Source organism: Chaetodon auriga, chromosome 24 (genome assembly GCF_051107435.1).
Source record: "Chaetodon auriga isolate fChaAug3 chromosome 24, fChaAug3.hap1, whole genome shotgun sequence".
In the NCBI taxonomy this organism is placed as follows: Eukaryota; Metazoa; Chordata; class Actinopteri; order Chaetodontiformes; family Chaetodontidae; genus Chaetodon; species Chaetodon auriga.
The window spans coordinates 5,926,591-5,944,321 of NC_135097.1; the positions used below are offsets into that span (position 1 = coordinate 5,926,591).

The 17,731-nt window shown below is 42.1% G+C and overlaps 1 protein-coding gene and 7 non-coding genes across 8 annotated transcripts in view; 3 read left to right on the forward strand and 5 right to left on the reverse strand.

Annotated features, from left to right (window-relative positions):
• adisspb (adipose secreted signaling protein b) overlaps positions 1-14,466 on the reverse strand; it is a 28,443-nt gene extending 13,977 nt beyond the window's left edge. The window contains exons 1-3 of the mRNA XM_076725399.1: positions 14,133-14,466; positions 9,585-9,688; positions 1,768-1,907 (exon numbers count right to left, since the gene is read on the reverse strand). Of these exons, the coding sequence (XP_076581514.1) occupies positions 1,768-1,907; positions 9,585-9,603 (159 nt within the window). The 5' untranslated portion in view covers positions 9,604-9,688; positions 14,133-14,466. The remainder of the gene's footprint in view (positions 1-1,767; positions 1,908-9,584; positions 9,689-14,132) is intronic.
• Positions 14,467-15,251: 785 nt separating this feature from the next.
• On the forward strand, positions 15,252-15,324 carry trnak-cuu (transfer RNA lysine (anticodon CUU)). The gene has a single exon. It is a non-coding gene; the product is annotated as a tRNA-Lys (tRNA).
• Positions 15,325-15,800: 476 nt separating this feature from the next.
• Positions 15,801-15,874, reverse strand: trnan-guu (transfer RNA asparagine (anticodon GUU)). Its single transcript has one exon. It is a non-coding gene; the product is annotated as a tRNA-Asn (tRNA).
• Positions 15,875-15,994: 120 nt separating this feature from the next.
• Positions 15,995-16,067, forward strand: trnak-cuu (transfer RNA lysine (anticodon CUU)). Its single transcript has one exon. It is a non-coding gene; the product is annotated as a tRNA-Lys (tRNA).
• Positions 16,068-16,162: 95 nt separating this feature from the next.
• trnak-cuu (transfer RNA lysine (anticodon CUU)) lies at positions 16,163-16,235 on the reverse strand. Its single transcript has one exon. It is a non-coding gene; the product is annotated as a tRNA-Lys (tRNA).
• A 117-nt stretch (positions 16,236-16,352) lies between these two features.
• trnan-guu (transfer RNA asparagine (anticodon GUU)) lies at positions 16,353-16,426 on the forward strand. The gene has a single exon. It is a non-coding gene; the product is annotated as a tRNA-Asn (tRNA).
• A 450-nt stretch (positions 16,427-16,876) lies between these two features.
• Positions 16,877-16,950, reverse strand: trnan-guu (transfer RNA asparagine (anticodon GUU)). Its single transcript has one exon. It is a non-coding gene; the product is annotated as a tRNA-Asn (tRNA).
• A 490-nt stretch (positions 16,951-17,440) lies between these two features.
• Positions 17,441-17,514, reverse strand: trnan-guu (transfer RNA asparagine (anticodon GUU)). The gene has a single exon. It is a non-coding gene; the product is annotated as a tRNA-Asn (tRNA).
• Between the last annotated feature and the right edge of the window lie 217 nt (positions 17,515-17,731).

Here is a 17,731-nt window from a genome sequence, read left to right on the forward strand (position 1 = left end):
CGGAAAAATGAGCTACTTGAGATGCACTTAATTTCATGCGCCAGCCGCGAGGACAGAAACAAATCCCCGACTTGTTAGATGAATCGTGTGGTCGGTCCTCCGCCTGAGATGTCTTTTCTCAAACATTTAAATCAGTGAATTGTGAATTGCTTTCACATTAGGAGCTATTATTCAACTGCAGACAGTGCTCTCGTTGTTCTAATCTGCGTCCTCATCCGACATCTAAAAACAAGACTGTAGCCGTGCAACATCAGCACTCCAACATGCTCACTGGTAACATGCTGAGGTTTGATAATGTTTACCGTGGCTATTAGCATGCTAGTATTTGATAATTAGCCCTGAGGCTGCGGGGAACGTCATTAGCAAATGAATAACTCCACCTCATGACGTTGTTATATGAAAAGTTAAAGGTCCGGTGTAAAGAGCAGCCAAAGACCCCTGCTGCAAAGTGTTTCTCTCTCTATTTTCACAGGTAATAATGGCGAATGGCGCGTGTGCAACAATACTAACAATGTTTCATCCATGCAAACCCTCCTGGTCATCAGCGGCTTCGATGCTAATGAAGTCTGCACAGCTAAGACAAGTTAACGGTCACTGCTAATCAAATTTAGGACACAGGAGGGAGTTTTTCCACAGCTCCTTGGATCCTAAGACGAGCACCTCCAGGGTTTAAGAGCTGCCAGCGGAGAACAGATGAGAGGTCTGATATCATTGTTCTGTGCCTTGATAGCCGACAGAGCAGATTAACGGTGATGAGAAAGGACGTTAATCTTTTCCTGGATGTTTCGCAGATAAAAGTCTATCACTGCTCGTGGAAACCGAGGGGACCGCTCCACTAGATCAAAGAGTCACCGTCTAATTTTATATCCACCCCTTGAACAACATGGCACCCAGGGAAGTCAAGCCCCTGATTATGACCAATTACAAGACTTTCAGGTCCAGATACGATATGTGAGCAGGGAGTGTTGGCTCTTCAAAGGAAAACTGAACTTATTTAACATCCGCTTTAAAAAAAAGTTTGCTTTGTTTGACTGGTGGTAATAAGTTTAGTACTGCAGTTTGCTCTGGGCTTTTATTTAGATTGATTATTTTGATTAATCTTAAGATGAAATATGGACTTTGTATTTTCTGTTATGCCGCCTTTAATCAACCTTTAAGACGCTGACTCCCAGTCTTGTCCTGCCTGCTCCTGTTTGCTTATATGTTCTACAGTTTGTCATCTGATCCACAACTTAACTCTAATTTTCAGTATTCATACACTTGCTTTTCGACTTAAGCAGCGGTGCACGATAAACCCAACCTCTGACTGACTGTTCCCGTCAGTCTAAATCTTAATGCTGTGTGATCACACGACACAATCTCAGCCTCTGTCACACAGAAACATTAAGCACTGTGCTGACAGATGTGATTGAAGATACCACTGAGGTCTTTTACATGTGTATTAGTGTTGTGGTTTTGAGCCTTATCCTGTTTTAATATATTCTGGATACATTTGCAGGGAGTACGAATAACCTGGTTAATTATCTGCATGTACACAGGATCAAAACACTGTAAAGGTTTCTGATCATTTGACTGCAGGTGTGTCTTCATTCCTCACTATGAGATGGTTCAAAAGCCTGGTTTCTATCAGAATAGTTGATCCAGGTTTCTAAGCAGGGATAAGCTTTCTGCATGCACAAAACCAGGACACTCCAACAGCCCAGTCATAACCAGGAAACTACCAAGGACAGTCATCAGCTGTCAGGCTGCTGACAGGTTAAAACACACCTTGACCATGAAGTTGCCGTCATCCTCCGGAGTCACCATGACGACGGAATCATGCAGCTTTTCGTCGAAGTGAACATGTGATGGGGCTCCGGCGGCGGGGGGCTCTTCTGAGAAGCGGACGCCTCCTGCCTTCGCACAACCTGAGCGAGAGGGAAGAGCCGCTGAAGGTCAGCAAACACTTTTCCACACAAACATTTCCAGGAAATGCAAATTAACACGTTTCCATCTACTGCTGTTACGCAACTATTAGGGGTCATTGGTGGCGCCAGCTCTCCAGTCAGGTACCATTAAACCATTTATGGTTACGGTCTCATAATCAATCCACACAGATCTGATCTGTTTTACTCCACCTCTGGTTTTAGTCTCCTCAGTGGAGCAGAAGTTTGAGTGGTGCTTAACTTGCATACTTCATGTCATTTCCACTGCACCTCATTAAAGTGAAAATAAGCATAAAAACAGGTGGATGGGAACACACCCCACTCAAACCACGGGCATTAATCTGCTCCTATAACAACCTCCACTCTTCAGGCGAGGCTTTCCTCAACGTTTTGGTAACCTGGATCTGGAGATTTGCTCCCATTCAGCTTAAAGAGCATTAGCAAGATCCACAACTGATGATGGTCGATAACACCTGGCTCTCGAACCACGTTCCAGTTCAACAAAAAGGTGTTGGATAGAGTTGAGGTCAGAGCAAAACAAACAATTTGAAGACAGTTTTACAACGTCTTGTTTTGGTAATATTGGCTTTTTTAAAATACCTGTCTTTCCCCGCTGACATGATGGAGCTCCCTCACTTCCTACACCTGCTTATTTTCCTTTGCAACAGCTTGTATGAATATTTACAAATGTGAGTATTGGCACTGAATATTTGCTACTGGCAGCTCTAATAGAGTCTGGACCCCGGAGATAAACAAAATAAAGACGGCCTTTTAAATCATTCATTTATTAAGGTGATGCTGAGGGTAAACACACCGCACCATCTCCCTTTCTCAAAGGAATCACATTGCAAAGCTCCGTCAGTCTCCATCAGATCTCAGTGTCAAAATAAAGGAGTTAAAGACATTTAGGCTTCCAAGCTACACTTATTATTTCCCTTTAGATTTTAGTGCTCGCCTATGACACCGAGGCACACTGATATTTATTGTTCTCCTGCCCAGGCATGAACCCCCAGGGTGAAAGAATGGAGACTTTCTCTCCAAATAAACCCCCCTACTCTCGAGGAAAAAACCCAAAAATAATAACAATAATTCTCTACGACAACAAACAATTTGTCTGAATTTCTGTTCAAAGGGCATTGGGTCGGCTCACAGAGCATCACTTTCCCAGCCCTTAAAGGAGGGTCAGACATGTGAACAACAAGAGTTAGATAAACAGTACACATGTTGTCCCCCTGTCACATCTAAAGAACTTTTAAACATTCATTAAACAGTCTATTCACAGAAGCTGGTCCTTCAGGAGCCGGTGAGACTCATCCATCATGTAAATTTGAAGATCATTTCCCATAAAAACTCTCTGAAAACTGGCTATTGCGGTGTGTGCCTGTGTGTCTGTGTGTGTGTGTATTCCACACTCACGTCCTGGCCACCATGTGTCTTGTTACCATCTCTCCAATTATTCTCGATTTATTCAAAAACTTCAAAGGCGCTTCAATCAGCAGCATGACCGCCGTGCTCGAGCTTTGTTTTGGAGCCAATATTACTAATTGCCATCTCCATCAAGTATTGTGTGACGACAAAGCTTAGACGTGTGCATCCAGCTCTGATTTTAAGCACCTAATCACCTTCCAAGGTAAAAAATGCACTTTACTCTGGAAGCTTGCGTTTATTTATATCCAGACTCAGGGTGTCACAGCTCACACACACGAGGCATTTTCACCACCACGCCGAACAGATTCAACATTATTAATTCAGTAAGATAGATGTTGGCTTAATTAACACTGGCTACAAAACATGACAGGTGCACAGCAGTCAAGCTGCAGATGGAAGATTTCTGGGTTTTTTTACATTTTTTTATTCATTTAAAGAGAGTGATGACCACACGAAGCAATGGTTTATTAAGTTCTTATGGTGTTATTGGCTGGAGGCTACGCACCCACTGCCAAAAGGCTGCAGCCCAGCAACGTCCCAAACACAGCAAAATAAGAATAAGAAAAGAGAGGCAGAGGGCAGGGTCTCTTCCGGTGGGTCGTAAGTGATGATTGAGATTACTTTTGTGTGAGTCTGCGTAGCATACCTTTACCTTTGATTGCTGCTGAAGTTTGGAAAGAAAGTTTTCAGGCAGTTTGACTCCGTTTTAAATTTTAATCAGGTATTTGTGCCAAACTGACAGCTCGGCGAGATTTCATTCTTTTAGATCTTCTTCCAAAAAAAGCTTTAAAGTTGGAACACGACTCTCCTTTTCGACAGAAATATTGGCAGAGGCATTTCTTTCCCCTTCAAATCCGGACCAGAGAAACACAAGATTTTTTTTGTCAAAAGAGGATAATTTGACTTTCTCTGCCAAGCCGTGACAGGCCGACATGAGGTGAGACTGGCCCCGTCTGTATTAATTATTAAGCTAACAGAGCAGAGCCTAGTAATAATGTAACTTAATCTTGACTTTATTTTAATTACACATACACAAGAGACATATGAATGGATGCAAAACTCCACAAAAAGCTGCTGAAGAGCTAACCGTATTATTGCTCTAATGCATTTAATTGAATTCCTACGCTGACTTGTGTCCTTGCATTAGCAGAGGCCACTGGTGTCCCACTTGGGACCAGTTCCATTTAACTTTTACTCAGACTCATATTAGAGATTAGAAATCCTTGCTATCAGCAATCTGGGTCACAATAATGAGTTCAGCAGTTACATAATGTTCCATATGTGCAGGATCACTGTGTTAAGGTGGAAAATGGAAATGAGGGGTGGGGGGGTGGGGTTGTTATATTAAAATACTGTTTAATATCTAAAGCTCTATATACAAAAGGTAGAGCACAACACCTTGCAATATTAACAATATCCCATAGTGGAAATTCAGAGCCGAGATATATAAGATGTTAACTGAACTAAAACAGACTTAATATCTATTCCTGTGATCCCAGACAGAGAAATTTCCCAAGTGTCTCCAAATCCAGATAGAGGACAAGAAGAGCCAGGGTAGCTTAATATCTGGAAATTAGTTTTTTTATCTGACTATCTGCCTTCATGGAAATTCATATATTAAAGTGAAAAAATGATTCATTTCCACATTTTAAAAAAGTGATATCTGCTTATAAAGGATACTGCTGATAAGAAAGTATATAAAAGCCAAGTATTTGATGACACACGTTTTGCGGCGGCGTGCTTTGGGTTAAGTATTTAACAAACGAGAACACTGTGTCGTGTACATACATTAACGACTTGGGACTGCAGAGTGCTCAGTGTTTGAGAAATCTGAGAAATTGCTGCTTTTCTCTGATTTACATTGTTCTAAATGTTATCTTTGGGTTTTTAAACTACTGGTTGGACAAAAGAAGCAATCTGAAGGTGTCATCTCAGGCTCTGGATACTAACTTAAGGATCTGTGATGTTGTCTGTGCTCTGTGTCCTGCATCACCGAACTATTTTCCGAAAAGTCCCTTACCTTCAGTGAACCTCACATCGTATATGCAGCACCATTCATCATGAATGACACCATGAAAATAAAAGCAGCATCACAAAAATAAATGGAGGGCGTCAAATTGAAGAGCTTCTGACTCATTGACCACGAGGAGCTGCCATTTTAGCCGGATGAAAGACACTCAGTAAGGACGCTAAAGACGAGCTTCATGATTAAACTTGCTTGCATTCGTTGAGGAATACCAAGGGAGTTTTTTTCTACCTAAACTATTCTGATGACTCAAGAGACCAAGCGGCGAGTTCATCATCACATCACATGCGTGGACAGGTTATTTAAGGTCACTGCTCCCGCTATAAGAGGCTTTTTGCAAGAAGTTCACACAATAGGCCTCTATAGCTGTAATTACATCCACATACTCAGCTTAATAATGGCAGGCTTTCATGCTATAAGCCAGCCTATCAGCAGTTAGGGTAAAAAGGGTATGTTATACCCTTTGGAGATTGGAACGTATAAAGAGAGGGAGCTTTCATTTCCAATGAGTCTAACTGAACTTTCTCTCCACAGTGAGACATTATCCATTCAAGATATGTGACAACTGTTAAGGCACCATCAGTGGCATGAATGTCAGACTCACTATGCAGCTCTGCTAGCTTATTGTGTTTGATAAAAAGGGTGAAATGCCTGAGAAGCTGAGAGATGGCTGGAGAGAAGGATGTATTTGCAGAACAAGCACTGCAATCAAACATGCGGCCACTGCAGAACCGCACACAGTCAACCTCTACGTGCAGACCAGTCATGATGTTGGTGGGCAGCCGGTCTGCTGATTCATGCTAATTCTCTAACAATCATTCTCAACCGTCACAATGACGACGATAGTTTGTTTTGCTGTCCCCTCTAAAGCTCTAAACTAAGCTGTGAATACAGCATTCACTTAAACTAAAATATATTTTGCTGCTGCCTCCGTCCACAGAACCCAGACTATCCCTTGAATGTAATTTTCCTAACTATTAACTAATGGTTAATTATTACAAGGATTCCACGAAGGTTGTTTTCCCAGCTAAGCTTTCTCAGCCACTTTCGATGTCCTTTTTAGTTATTAACTTTCCAACGTATGGCAACATTAACACTGCAGCAGAACTTAATGACCCCTCATACTGGCTTACTGTGTGCGTAGAGATGTGCATCATTTGTTATTATAATCTCTCCTTTCAAAGTTACTGATGTGCTGAACGTTTCTCCATACAGAAACTATTTTTTTCATTAATATGTTGCCTGTTTGCTCATGTTTTCTATTGATGATTAAACCCCAAGACTTTCATGCCCACCCAAAGTGTCACATTTGTCATCTTACACCATCTTCAGAAAATGAATGGATTTTTTACTTGCAGAAAGCTGTATATCCAAAACACCTCCAACAATCTAGCAACTCAGGGATCTAATTAGCATTGTTCAAGTCTGTCATTCATGGAGTTGCGTACTGCAGTGAGTAGTACGGCTCTACACATCCTGTCCTGTCCTTAGCAATCATCTGAGCACAGCCTCATTAATTACTTGCCTCAGAAGGACTCTCGGGGCCTCGAGTCAAGAGCAATAAATATGCATCTTACTTACAAGATATAAAATGAACAGAAGCTAAATCATCCAGAGCTTAACAATGTTAATCTACTATTGCGTTTACACCATTGTGCAATGTGTGCACTATCATCAGCCCACCACTACATCTCTCATCTCCACTGTCATCGCTGCGGTTATTCATTTGTGGGGCATCTGGTAGCCATCTTGTTTGCGCAAGACAAACATATCTGTCACTGGCACATTTTATTGCATCATTTCAATCTTTACTCTTGCAGCTCTGACTTTTGTCCTTCTGCTTTGTATGTGATGTTACGCAAACAGCATCGACGCAGGAGCAGAACTGAGGGCCAATCCCCCAGTGTGAAGCTCATCATCACTATGCTGATGCTCTGCGGCCTCTCTGATGGGTAGAATAATCTCAGACAAAGCCAGAGCAGGGACACACACCCCTACTTACCCTCTCAGTAGCAGCAGACCCATAAGCACACAGATGCATGTGCACACACAAATTAATAAGCACGCGTACATGCATGCCCTACTGAACTGGCTTATTTTAGATTAATCTGTATCTTCTTCAGCCCGTCCACTAATCTGTCTGTCAGTATATCTGCCTCTGTTCTGCTGAAGAGTACAACGCTCTGTTAGCCTTCTTCTCTGAACTCTTCCACCAAGGTGACGGCATGCTTCAAATAATGGCAGCTTTAAAACAAAAAGAGGAAAATTTGGATTCGATCAGCGCAGTCGGACTTGTTCACTCCACCGTAATACACCATCATGTGCAACAGATCGGCTGCGTCATGCGATTGGTGTTTCTAAAAAGCGTTTTGGCCAGCGTGCTGTCTAGGATTCCTCCCTGTTCTGATAAATTTGAGTCATCTCTCCACCCAATGGAAATCGAAAGCTTCTCCAGCTGGTGAACACATTCATTAACAAACCCACCTGGGACTCCAGCATTTCTAAGACAAATTCAATTACGTTTTAAGTTCACCGCTTGCCAGCTTTACGGTTAGATTGCACACATTCATCTCTGTCTACCCTTCTCCTTTTGCATATCTCGTCCTTGCTCCTGCGTCTTCAGAGCCAGCGATTTCTTTGTCACCGTTTTCCAAAACAAATACGAATGCATGTCAATGACAACAACCATACGGTCTGCAGTCTGAGAGAGCCTATCAGCTTTACCGAAACGCTGTGTTCTTCCTGTTCGTGCTCAAAGAAATGACGAGCTTTTCAACTTATCCATTTAGGAGACGAGCGTCAAAAAGCTAAGAAAATGTTTCTGTTCACACTCTCGCGCATTAGTGTAGCAAAATGTCGAATAACAAACGGCTCTTCAGAGATCTCTGCCTATTGTAACATTATTCTATGGAAACAAGACCAAAGACTACAGAATAAAAGCTTCAGAAGTCCCATTTGTAAAATACCTTTATCCTCCCAAAGGTGGCAACGCATTCCTACCTCTACGCGTGACATTTCAGTCCATCGCAGACACACGGAAAATACAAAATGCCATCAACAGGAAGTCAATATTAGAGCCTCCCTTTGCACTGCCCTTCATTCAATGACCTTATCAAAGAGAACAAAGGCCTGCAGAGTGGTCCTTGAAGACAAGTACCCATACTCCACTGGGGAGGAGAGGAAGCATATTCATGGTGGTGATAAAAAAACATGATGAGTCATTTAAAGCTCTCTACCAGGTCTTGCTCTCTTCCAGCGCCTTCTATTGAGCCCTTCCTGCTTTTGAGAAAATACATTTGCTTGCCTTGACAAAAAAAAAACTGTCGCAAAGCTACTCACAAGGTGTCAACGCGCCCCTTCTTTCACCAGAAACCCGACTGAAAGAGCAAAATCAATCGTGAATTTAAAGTGAATCGACTTACCTTCCAGGAATGCCTCCAGGATGTCTCACAGGGGGAAAGGTTCATTTGGGGCTCTCAATCACAATAAATTATACTGAAGATCATGTCATCTTGTTTTGTTTTGTTTTTTTTTGCCTTCACTGCAACAGTCAAGCCCTTCTAAAGAACTTCAAATGCAGGGGAAAGATTAAGGACGTTTAATTCACCTACAGCTGATTACAGCTTTAAACATCGTGATCACTTCCGGGCTTATTGTATATATATATTCATAGATAGGAAGTAATCCATCCTGTGCACTGCAATGTTACATTCAGCTGTGTGTGACCTATAAACTGCCACTGTGGATTAAGGGTTTTGATTTTGATTTACTTTAAAAATGAAATGTCAAAGAGCAAAGATGGAACAGTTACATGGGCGGACACTGAATGAGGCATATGGGAAATCTGGATTGTGGAACAGCGGACTGGTTCTCTTTCTGTTCCCAGACTGGGCTGGGTGGGACTCTCTGTTCCTCCCTCACTTCCTCTCAAACAAATTTATGCAATTAATTTTGCAGCCTGTTGCCACACAACTGATTTATTCAACAAAAACACAAGACATGATCCTGAGACAGTAGGTAAGCCGCGGCTGCCTGTATCTCAAATATTAACTCGTCCTGATTTTCTACAGCTTCCCAAAGCTGCAGAAAATCACTACTTGACTTACTACGACTGAAAGACTCAGGAGAAGTGCCTTTAAATATTAAAAAATTTGAGAACATCACAGGAATTACAACAGGCAGTGAATACAGTAACAACAACTCACTCTTCTTAGCGGCAGCCATGTCACAGGAATTGGTCCAGCACAGACACACTTGGACACACACTGTCACAGCCAAGTCATCTCAGCAGGCTGACCTCAGAACGACCCTGCAAAACAAGTTGGGATGAAGGAGACGGTGAGAGAGAAGGATCTCGCTTTAATAGAGAGCTGGAGAGAGGAAGTGGCAGAAAACAATAGGCAGTGATTAGATCAATATAGAGCAGTGGAAGATAAGGACAGAGGGTGTACACGAGAGAGGAATAAAAAGGGGAAATAACGGCTCGCCACAGTAAGCTTCCGGGGGTGTTATCCTTTCTAAATGCATGACCCCAGGTTAGCCAGTATTTCAGCTGAGAGCTGTGAGAGCACAGCTGTGCAGCACTAGTCCAGCCAGGAGTATCAGCGACTCCCGACAGAGGCTTCAATTAAAGGAAAACAACAAAACAGTCTAAGAGGATTAGCCGGGGACTGAAGCTGCTGTATGTGGGCTTCGCACAGATGGAAAACATTCATCAGGTCTCGGTGAGGTGCTTACGAATATGAAAATAAAGAAAAGACAAGGTATAGTGCAATATAGCAATGTAATGGTAGCACACGGCTGAAAGGGAAAGTTGGCAGGTCTTAAATCTTCTGTCGCAATAAGACACAAGAGCCTCATTTTCAGGCTTTACTGCTCTTATACAACAATAACCAACATGAGTTCAGTCTGAGCAGCTCCTCACAAAGCTGTGACTTTACATAAGGACTGGGTTAACTAGTTCCTACATTAAAGAAGTGATTACAATGAGGTGGTCAGAATCAGATACCTGCTTGAAAGTGAAATCCTGTGAACATGCCTGCATTATATAAATGAAAACACAAAGGGGCATATAAATTCAACACTAAATATGATTTACTTGAAAGACATGTCCACACCACTTTATGCTTCACACGTTATGCTTCAGGTGTGACTTTGAGAAAGGCGAATTGGCATGAGAGGGTGATTATGAAACGGTATAAATGCAGTCATTGGCGGCGCGTGTCTGTGTCTCTTTGGCGCTCTTATGCTTCACAGATTTGTCTCTTTTCCCTCTGTGTGATACTCTGAAAACCATGTTGAATATTTTACAAAAAGCATGAGTCTGATGGATGTTGCTCTTCATTAAGTACAGGCAAGCATGCTCCCATTTCGTGAGATACTTGCACAGTCTTTTAGCCTTTTTGGCAGGTACTCCCTCTCATGTTCATCCAGCTTCTGCTGCTTCTTATTTTATTGGCACGTGCCATTTGAGTGAATGACTTCTTGTCACTAACAGCTAATGTTCTACATACTGCCACCTCCTGTACCGAGGGGGACGTAGCAAACACATCAAAGAGGTGGTTATGCTTCCCATCAACGTGACAGCCAACGTCCTTGTTTTTATTCTTGATAGAAAGGTTAAAAATAAAGGAGATTTATGGGAAAATATCTAAAAAAAAAAAGGAGGTCAGCGTGAGAGAAGGGTAAAATATGGGAGAATCTTGGAAAAACAGGACGATTGACAGGTCTACAAACAGCCCTTTGAAGGTCTGACTGAAAGAGAGGACTGGCCACAATGTCCTCACTTTCCAAAAATGTCCTCAGTCCCAAGGTCTAAAACTCAAACTGGTTCCCACAAAGATAGCTGCACACACACACACACACACACACACACACACACACACACACACAATGTCTCAGTCAAGATTTATTGATTTTGTATTTCAGTAGGAGGATTTTTGGAGAATTTCTTTTCCTTAGAGATCAAAACTGAGTTTTCTCAACAGCATCTGCACTACAGCGACTTTTGAGCATTATTTTCTTTTCAGAGCCAAAAATCCAACGAGCAGAAAGAAGACTGAAGATGCTTTCTCTCACTCTTTAAGCCGAGCTAATGCCTGATCTCAGCGCAGATAGTTTTGAGGCTCATGTATGCAGCATGTTACATACATTTCTTTCTTTATCCAGGCTTGATAAAGGGAATTTTATTCCAATGTGGACATGTCAAAAATAAGATGCTGCTTTATTTAAAAAAAAACAGCCTTGGAAAGGTTCTTGTTTGAAAATACCAAATGTGCAAGGTCCGACCTTTTTCTTAAAATTATGCAATTCATTTTAGTGGGTATAGTATTTCTGTTGAATTGTTCCTTTTACACATTTCCTAACAGGAACCACCCATATCTGCCTGAACAGTGACCCCAAGAATCTCATGTGGTTTGCACTTCCTTCTTTTAATGTAGCCAGGCTGGGACTGAAGATGCAGCGAGTCTTTGCTTTGCTTGCTGCGACACGGGAGGGAGGGAGGGGGGGTCTCACATCACAGAGCAGAAAATGTCACATCCACTCAGAACCGTCTGGAACCAGAGGACGATCTACTTTTAATAGTATGAAATATCAGTGCTGTTTCAGGCACCTAAATGGGTCGCTATGATTAGAAAACCGCTGATGAGATTCAGATTTGCACACCTCCAGCTGTGAGAGCAGCAGTGTGACACGTAAAGTGTCTGATTGGATGGAAGCTTTGCAGAAAATCTTCAAGCTTACAGGTGTTTGAGTAAAAATCTTCACGTGACTCGTCACATCAAATCCATTAGTGCAAGCTGTATTATCTTCTTCTTCCTGCTTATTACACCATGGGGCTTATTTTTAGGGTCATATACATAATGTTTACTTAATATTGTCCTCTAATTTCACTCATGTGCAATATCAGCATATACTAAACTGTGCAACATCAATATTTCCCGTGTCCAATAATGTGAACTCAACCATTGCCTTGTTTTATTTATTTATATCTTTTTTTTTAACTAATGCACTATTTCCTTTGCCGCTAATAAAGGATGATCTTATCTTATCTTATCTTACTCACAAAGTTATTGGCTGAGAACTAGGAATGCAGAAACATGATTTAAAAGGAATGTAAGAGGGTAAAATACATGAGAAGTCAGATTTATCAAAATAATAACAATAAATCTTCATGAAAAGTACCAGATAACGTAGTTTGGTACGACTGGGCTGTTAACTTTGAACATACAGAGTGATGCACAGGAAGAATTAGTGATGGTCTCAGACAGTTGTGACCCAAAAAAACAAATGTGATGGTTTGTGTGGTTACAGATACTCTACCAATCAGATGTATATATAAAATAAACACAACTGCTTACAACTCAAATCATTCATTTAGTTCATTCTGTACATTCACGGTGTGTTAACTGCTGTATTTTAGTGTGCGGTAACCTTCAAAGGGCGTGAGCGCATAATTTACACGCACGACCACCTTATTTAAACCCCGAAATCCAGCCGAGCTTTGCTGCTGACAGCTCTGTGTCACAGTTGACAATCTGAAATTGCAGATGCCACAGAGAGCAGCAACAGGTAGCCATCTCCTGCTTTGAATTTATGCTTGTTATTTTGGGAAAGTAATTTAATGCCCTCTGTGTGCAACAGGCACACGCTGGGAGTGACACAAAACATAATATTGACTATGAGGTTCACATTGTTTCACTATGCTGTTAACCCTGTGCACTGTGTTTTACCTCTGTTCTTTATCAAACCAGTTGAATCTGTGTTATCTGAGACAATTAGGCGATTAACTGGTAAGTTGATTAACAGAAACTTAATCTGCAACAATATTATCAACAAATTACTAGTTTATGTCATCTTTTTTTTAAGAAAAATGTCAAAAGAGTTGACTGGCTCCAGCTTCTCTAAAGTGAATATTTGCTTATTTTCTATGATAGTAAACTGGATATCTTTAAGTTTAAACTGTTCAAAAAGAAAGGATTTCAATGTGTCGCCTTCAGTGCTGAGAACTTGTGATGGGCATCTTCACTATTTTCTGCTCAATGAACTGAGAAAATAAATGACAAATTCATCAAAGATGAAAACGCCTCAGCTGCAGCCGGAGTGTAGATCTTGTTCTTTATCTCACCACTCAATACGATGCAGACACTAACCGACTGTTACCCTCAACGTCTGTCTTTTTTTCCTGTACGATACCATACGATGCACGTGACTTGACGTCTCAGCTACCCCAGCTGCATCAGTCAGGGTACACTGCAGTGTAAGTGCGCTATCACCATTATCAACAGCGTCAATATTCACTTTGGTACCGTACCGTAACGCCTCCTTGTACTCATGGCTTTAATTTGTATACATCCGAGCTCGAAAAGGCATGTGGTTATACTTACTTCACTGTTAACTGTGCATTTAATCAAACGGAAAGTTGAATTGAGTTAGAAGTAATTACTAACACAGCACAAAACAACATGACAAGACTGTGACTGAGGTTTAAATATACACTAAAAGTGACTGGTTAGATTAACAGCACCTTCAGCTCTAACGTGCTGACAGACACATGGTATAGAGCGTGCAGTCAGACAAAATTAACGTTAAGAAAATTAACATTATTAACATAAACATAACGCTAAATCTAACATTAGCTAGCCGTCCTGACAGAAGTCCTTGCTAGGTGATAGTAATTTCCCTAAAAAGTTGCCGCGTTAACACAAACTGTCCACGGAAATGTGCTTTGTCTTATTTTCTGTCGGGCTTACCTTTCTTTATCCACGACAGGTGAAACTGGCACACCTGGCTGTAAAGATAACCGGGACCGTCGTCGTTTCCTCCGTGGAAGTGTTGCAGAGTCCAGCGGCAGCTCAAAACACACACGGACGCCTGCACCTCCACTCCCGTCTTTCACTCCGCTACACTTTCTCTGTCGGACAATTTCCGCATTTGATCACGTGGTGTGCTCGCGCCTCCTCGTGTGCGGGTTACAACCCGGCTTTTAATATAAGTTTAACGCAATAGACGCCCCGCTGGTCACCAGAGACAACCGAGCGGCTCCTCTCTCCTCTGTTTCGCAGAGGAGTGCAGCTCAAACTGGCTGTAATGCAGCAGTTGGCCCCTCTCTCTCAAGCGCCAGACGCCAGTGTTTTTTTGTAGTGGAAAGGCGACATCTACTGGCGATTTGTGCGCATAGCACTGGTGAATTACAATTCTGTTCTCTTTTTTTGTGATATTTTGAAACCAGTTTTCTCAACCATTTGGCTAAAAGTTATTTTATTTTACGTATCCAAATGCATTTTTTCTATCTCTTTTATCATTAAGCGACCCCCTCAGATTAATCTTTGGACCCACTGTGGGGTCTTGACCACTGTTTTGATGAGCTGGCTTCAGGTGATGAAGCCACACTTTCTTCAAATATACAAATCTCCGAACTGTTGGGTTTTCCTTTTTTGTCTATACTAAATACATGTACATGTCATCTCTGCTTTTTGCGGATGATGTGGTCCTCTTGGCGTCATCGAACCACGACCTCCAGCTCTTGTTGGGGCGGTTCGCAGCCGAGTGTGAAGCGGCTGGGATGAGCACCTCCAATTCTGAGGCCATGGTCCTCAGCCGGTAAAGGGTGGATTGCCTGCTCGGGGTCGCTGAGGCGGTCCTCCCCCAAGTGGAGGAGTGTTAGTATCTCAGTTATCTCGGTATCTCACACACAACTGCGACTGTAAAGAAACCTAACATACACAGCGTTACTCTTGCATAAATGTGCTGTGTGACCTCTTAGGAAAAGTCCCTAATCAAAAGAGAATAATGCAGCCTAGAACGATAATGGTATGTTCCAATTGAGAGGATTTCGTTTTTAATCCCCAGCCCGAATGACAGCAGCAGTTGCCCGGCTAGCTCAGTCGGTAGAGCATGAGACTCTTAATCTCAGGGTCGTGGGTTCGAGCCCCACGTTGGGCGCATCTCTTTTTTTCCTGTCCTGACAATTTATAGTTTCTTGGGCTCCCCGTTATGGGATTTATCTTAAAGACTACAGGATACATTTGGTGCCTTCAGCAATAAACTGGAAGGTTGGTATCTTGATCTGACAGTTCTAAATCGAGTTTTGTCCTTTGTACTGTTTCGTAAGGATTTTTTAAAATGAAATGCAAAATATTGTTAAACACTTGTCAAATATATGCTATGCAATACATAACATTTATCACAGCCTGTGTTCTAACTTAACCTCCTAGGACCTGATCTCTTGCATGGCATGCATTTTTAATTTCTCTTTGCTATTTGGGCTGACCTGATGAGTGTAAAGACAAAGAATTATCAGTATTTTATTATTATTATTATTATTATTATGTGATGTCCACATATGTGGACGCCAGGTCCTAGGAGTTTAAGGAACAATTGTTTTTCCATGTCTGAGAAAAACGGGGATAAAAAGCAATCGTCCCTGGGTGGGCTCGAACCACCAACCTTTCGGTTAACAGCCGAACGCGCTAACCGATTGCGCCACAGAGACAATGTGCCGCAATATAAGTCCATAAGCTTTTATAAAGGTCACTCATATTAGCACAACTGTACAGCTTGTATAACATTGTTGTGGGTCCCAACAATCTGGACCCACAGGCACGCATGTACAGCCCGGCTAGCTCAGTCGGTAGAGCATGAGACTCTTAATCTCAGGGTCGTGGGTTCGAGCCCCACGTTGGGCGTTCACCTTTTCATAGAGTAAGGCACTGTCAGAAAACACTGATATATACATGTTAAATGTAGGCAACACAAATCTAATGGCATAGTAAGAGCGATACGCCCAACGTGGGGCTCGAACCCACGACCCTGAGATTAAGAGTCTCATGCTCTACCGACAGAGCTAGCCGGGCCCTGGAAGTAGCGAGCACGCTCACATGCACGGATGTACATGTACAGACAGCGTGAGCCACACGCATACGCGTAGAGACACACACAAGAATCTGAACAATGGTGCACATGGCAACGTTGTCTCTGTGGCGCAATCGGTTAGCGCGTTCGGCTGTTAACCGAAAGGTTGGTGGTTCGAGCCCACCCAGGGACGACTGTTTTCTTCCAAATAACAGTGGCAGTTGTTTTAGCGCAGTGATCTCACAGTTGCCGACATTGCTCCTCATCTGAAATATTGAAATACAGAGGTGGTGTGGACCGAACTGAAAAGAAACGCTACTGCAGGTCCTTCATCCCAGCGGCTGTCAGACTGTTTAACTCCAGCATCATGTAATCCAGCACTGTGTTGATGCTGTTTTTCCCATTTCTACATCATAAACCTACTGGTGTATTCTTTTTTTTTGTACTACTGTTATCCTTGCTAAAATATGCTCACATGTTTAACCATTACAGCTTGTGCAATTTATTGTACATATATATATTTATATATAGTACATATACCCATGCCAATCAATGTTCTTTTCATGCAACAGTATTTTTTGAGTATCAAAGTGTAGTCTGCTTTGAATTGTTAGTTTGTCTACCTGGTCTGTTAAGATGAAAACGTCCCTGGGTGGGCTTGAACCACCAACCTTTCGGTTAACAGCCGAACGCGCTAACCGATTGCGCCACAGAGACTCCGACCCTGTTGAAATGCAGGGGGTGTAGCCTCACTCTTCATCCCTATCTATGGTATTTGCAATTTACTTTGACCAGTCGGGCTGGCATTTACAATTTTTGTCTTGTGCAGAAAACAGTTGATAAATTGATTATTACACACCACAGTGTAGTTGTATGCAGATATATTAAGCTTTTTTTAATTTATTGGGTCCACCCACTAATGTTCTAATCTGAACGCCTAACTTCTCCAGACAACAGTGCTATCATATTTTCCTGTAATATGAATTTGTGTTTGTTCCTGGAACCATGCACTCATTTACAAAGCATTACTTTGTTCGGATATAAATGTCAGTGTGTGAAACTGAACTGTGAACTGTTGAGTTATTTGTGCTTGTCATGCTGAATCCTCAATTCTTCTGTTTATGTCATCCTCACTCTTAACTAGGATTACCAATGTACAATCTGATTTGAATTGTTAGCTTGTCTACCTGGTCAGCTAAGATGAAAACGTCCCTGGGTGGGCTTGAACCACCAACCTTTCGGTTAACAGCCGAACGCGCTAACCGATTGCGCCACAGAGACTGCTATGCCATTGAAATGTAGGAGGTGTGGCCTCAGTCTTCAGTCCTCACTTAATGTCCATGCCTAGAACTGCTCTGTCAGTCTTTCAGCTATTTGGGAAAATTAGCTTTCAAAAGATTCATAAGAGGATTATTCTAGTTTAGGGATAAACTTACTACGATAGAAAGCTAATACTCACCAGTGTAAACAGCAGGTGGCTGAAAAGAGGGACAAGCTT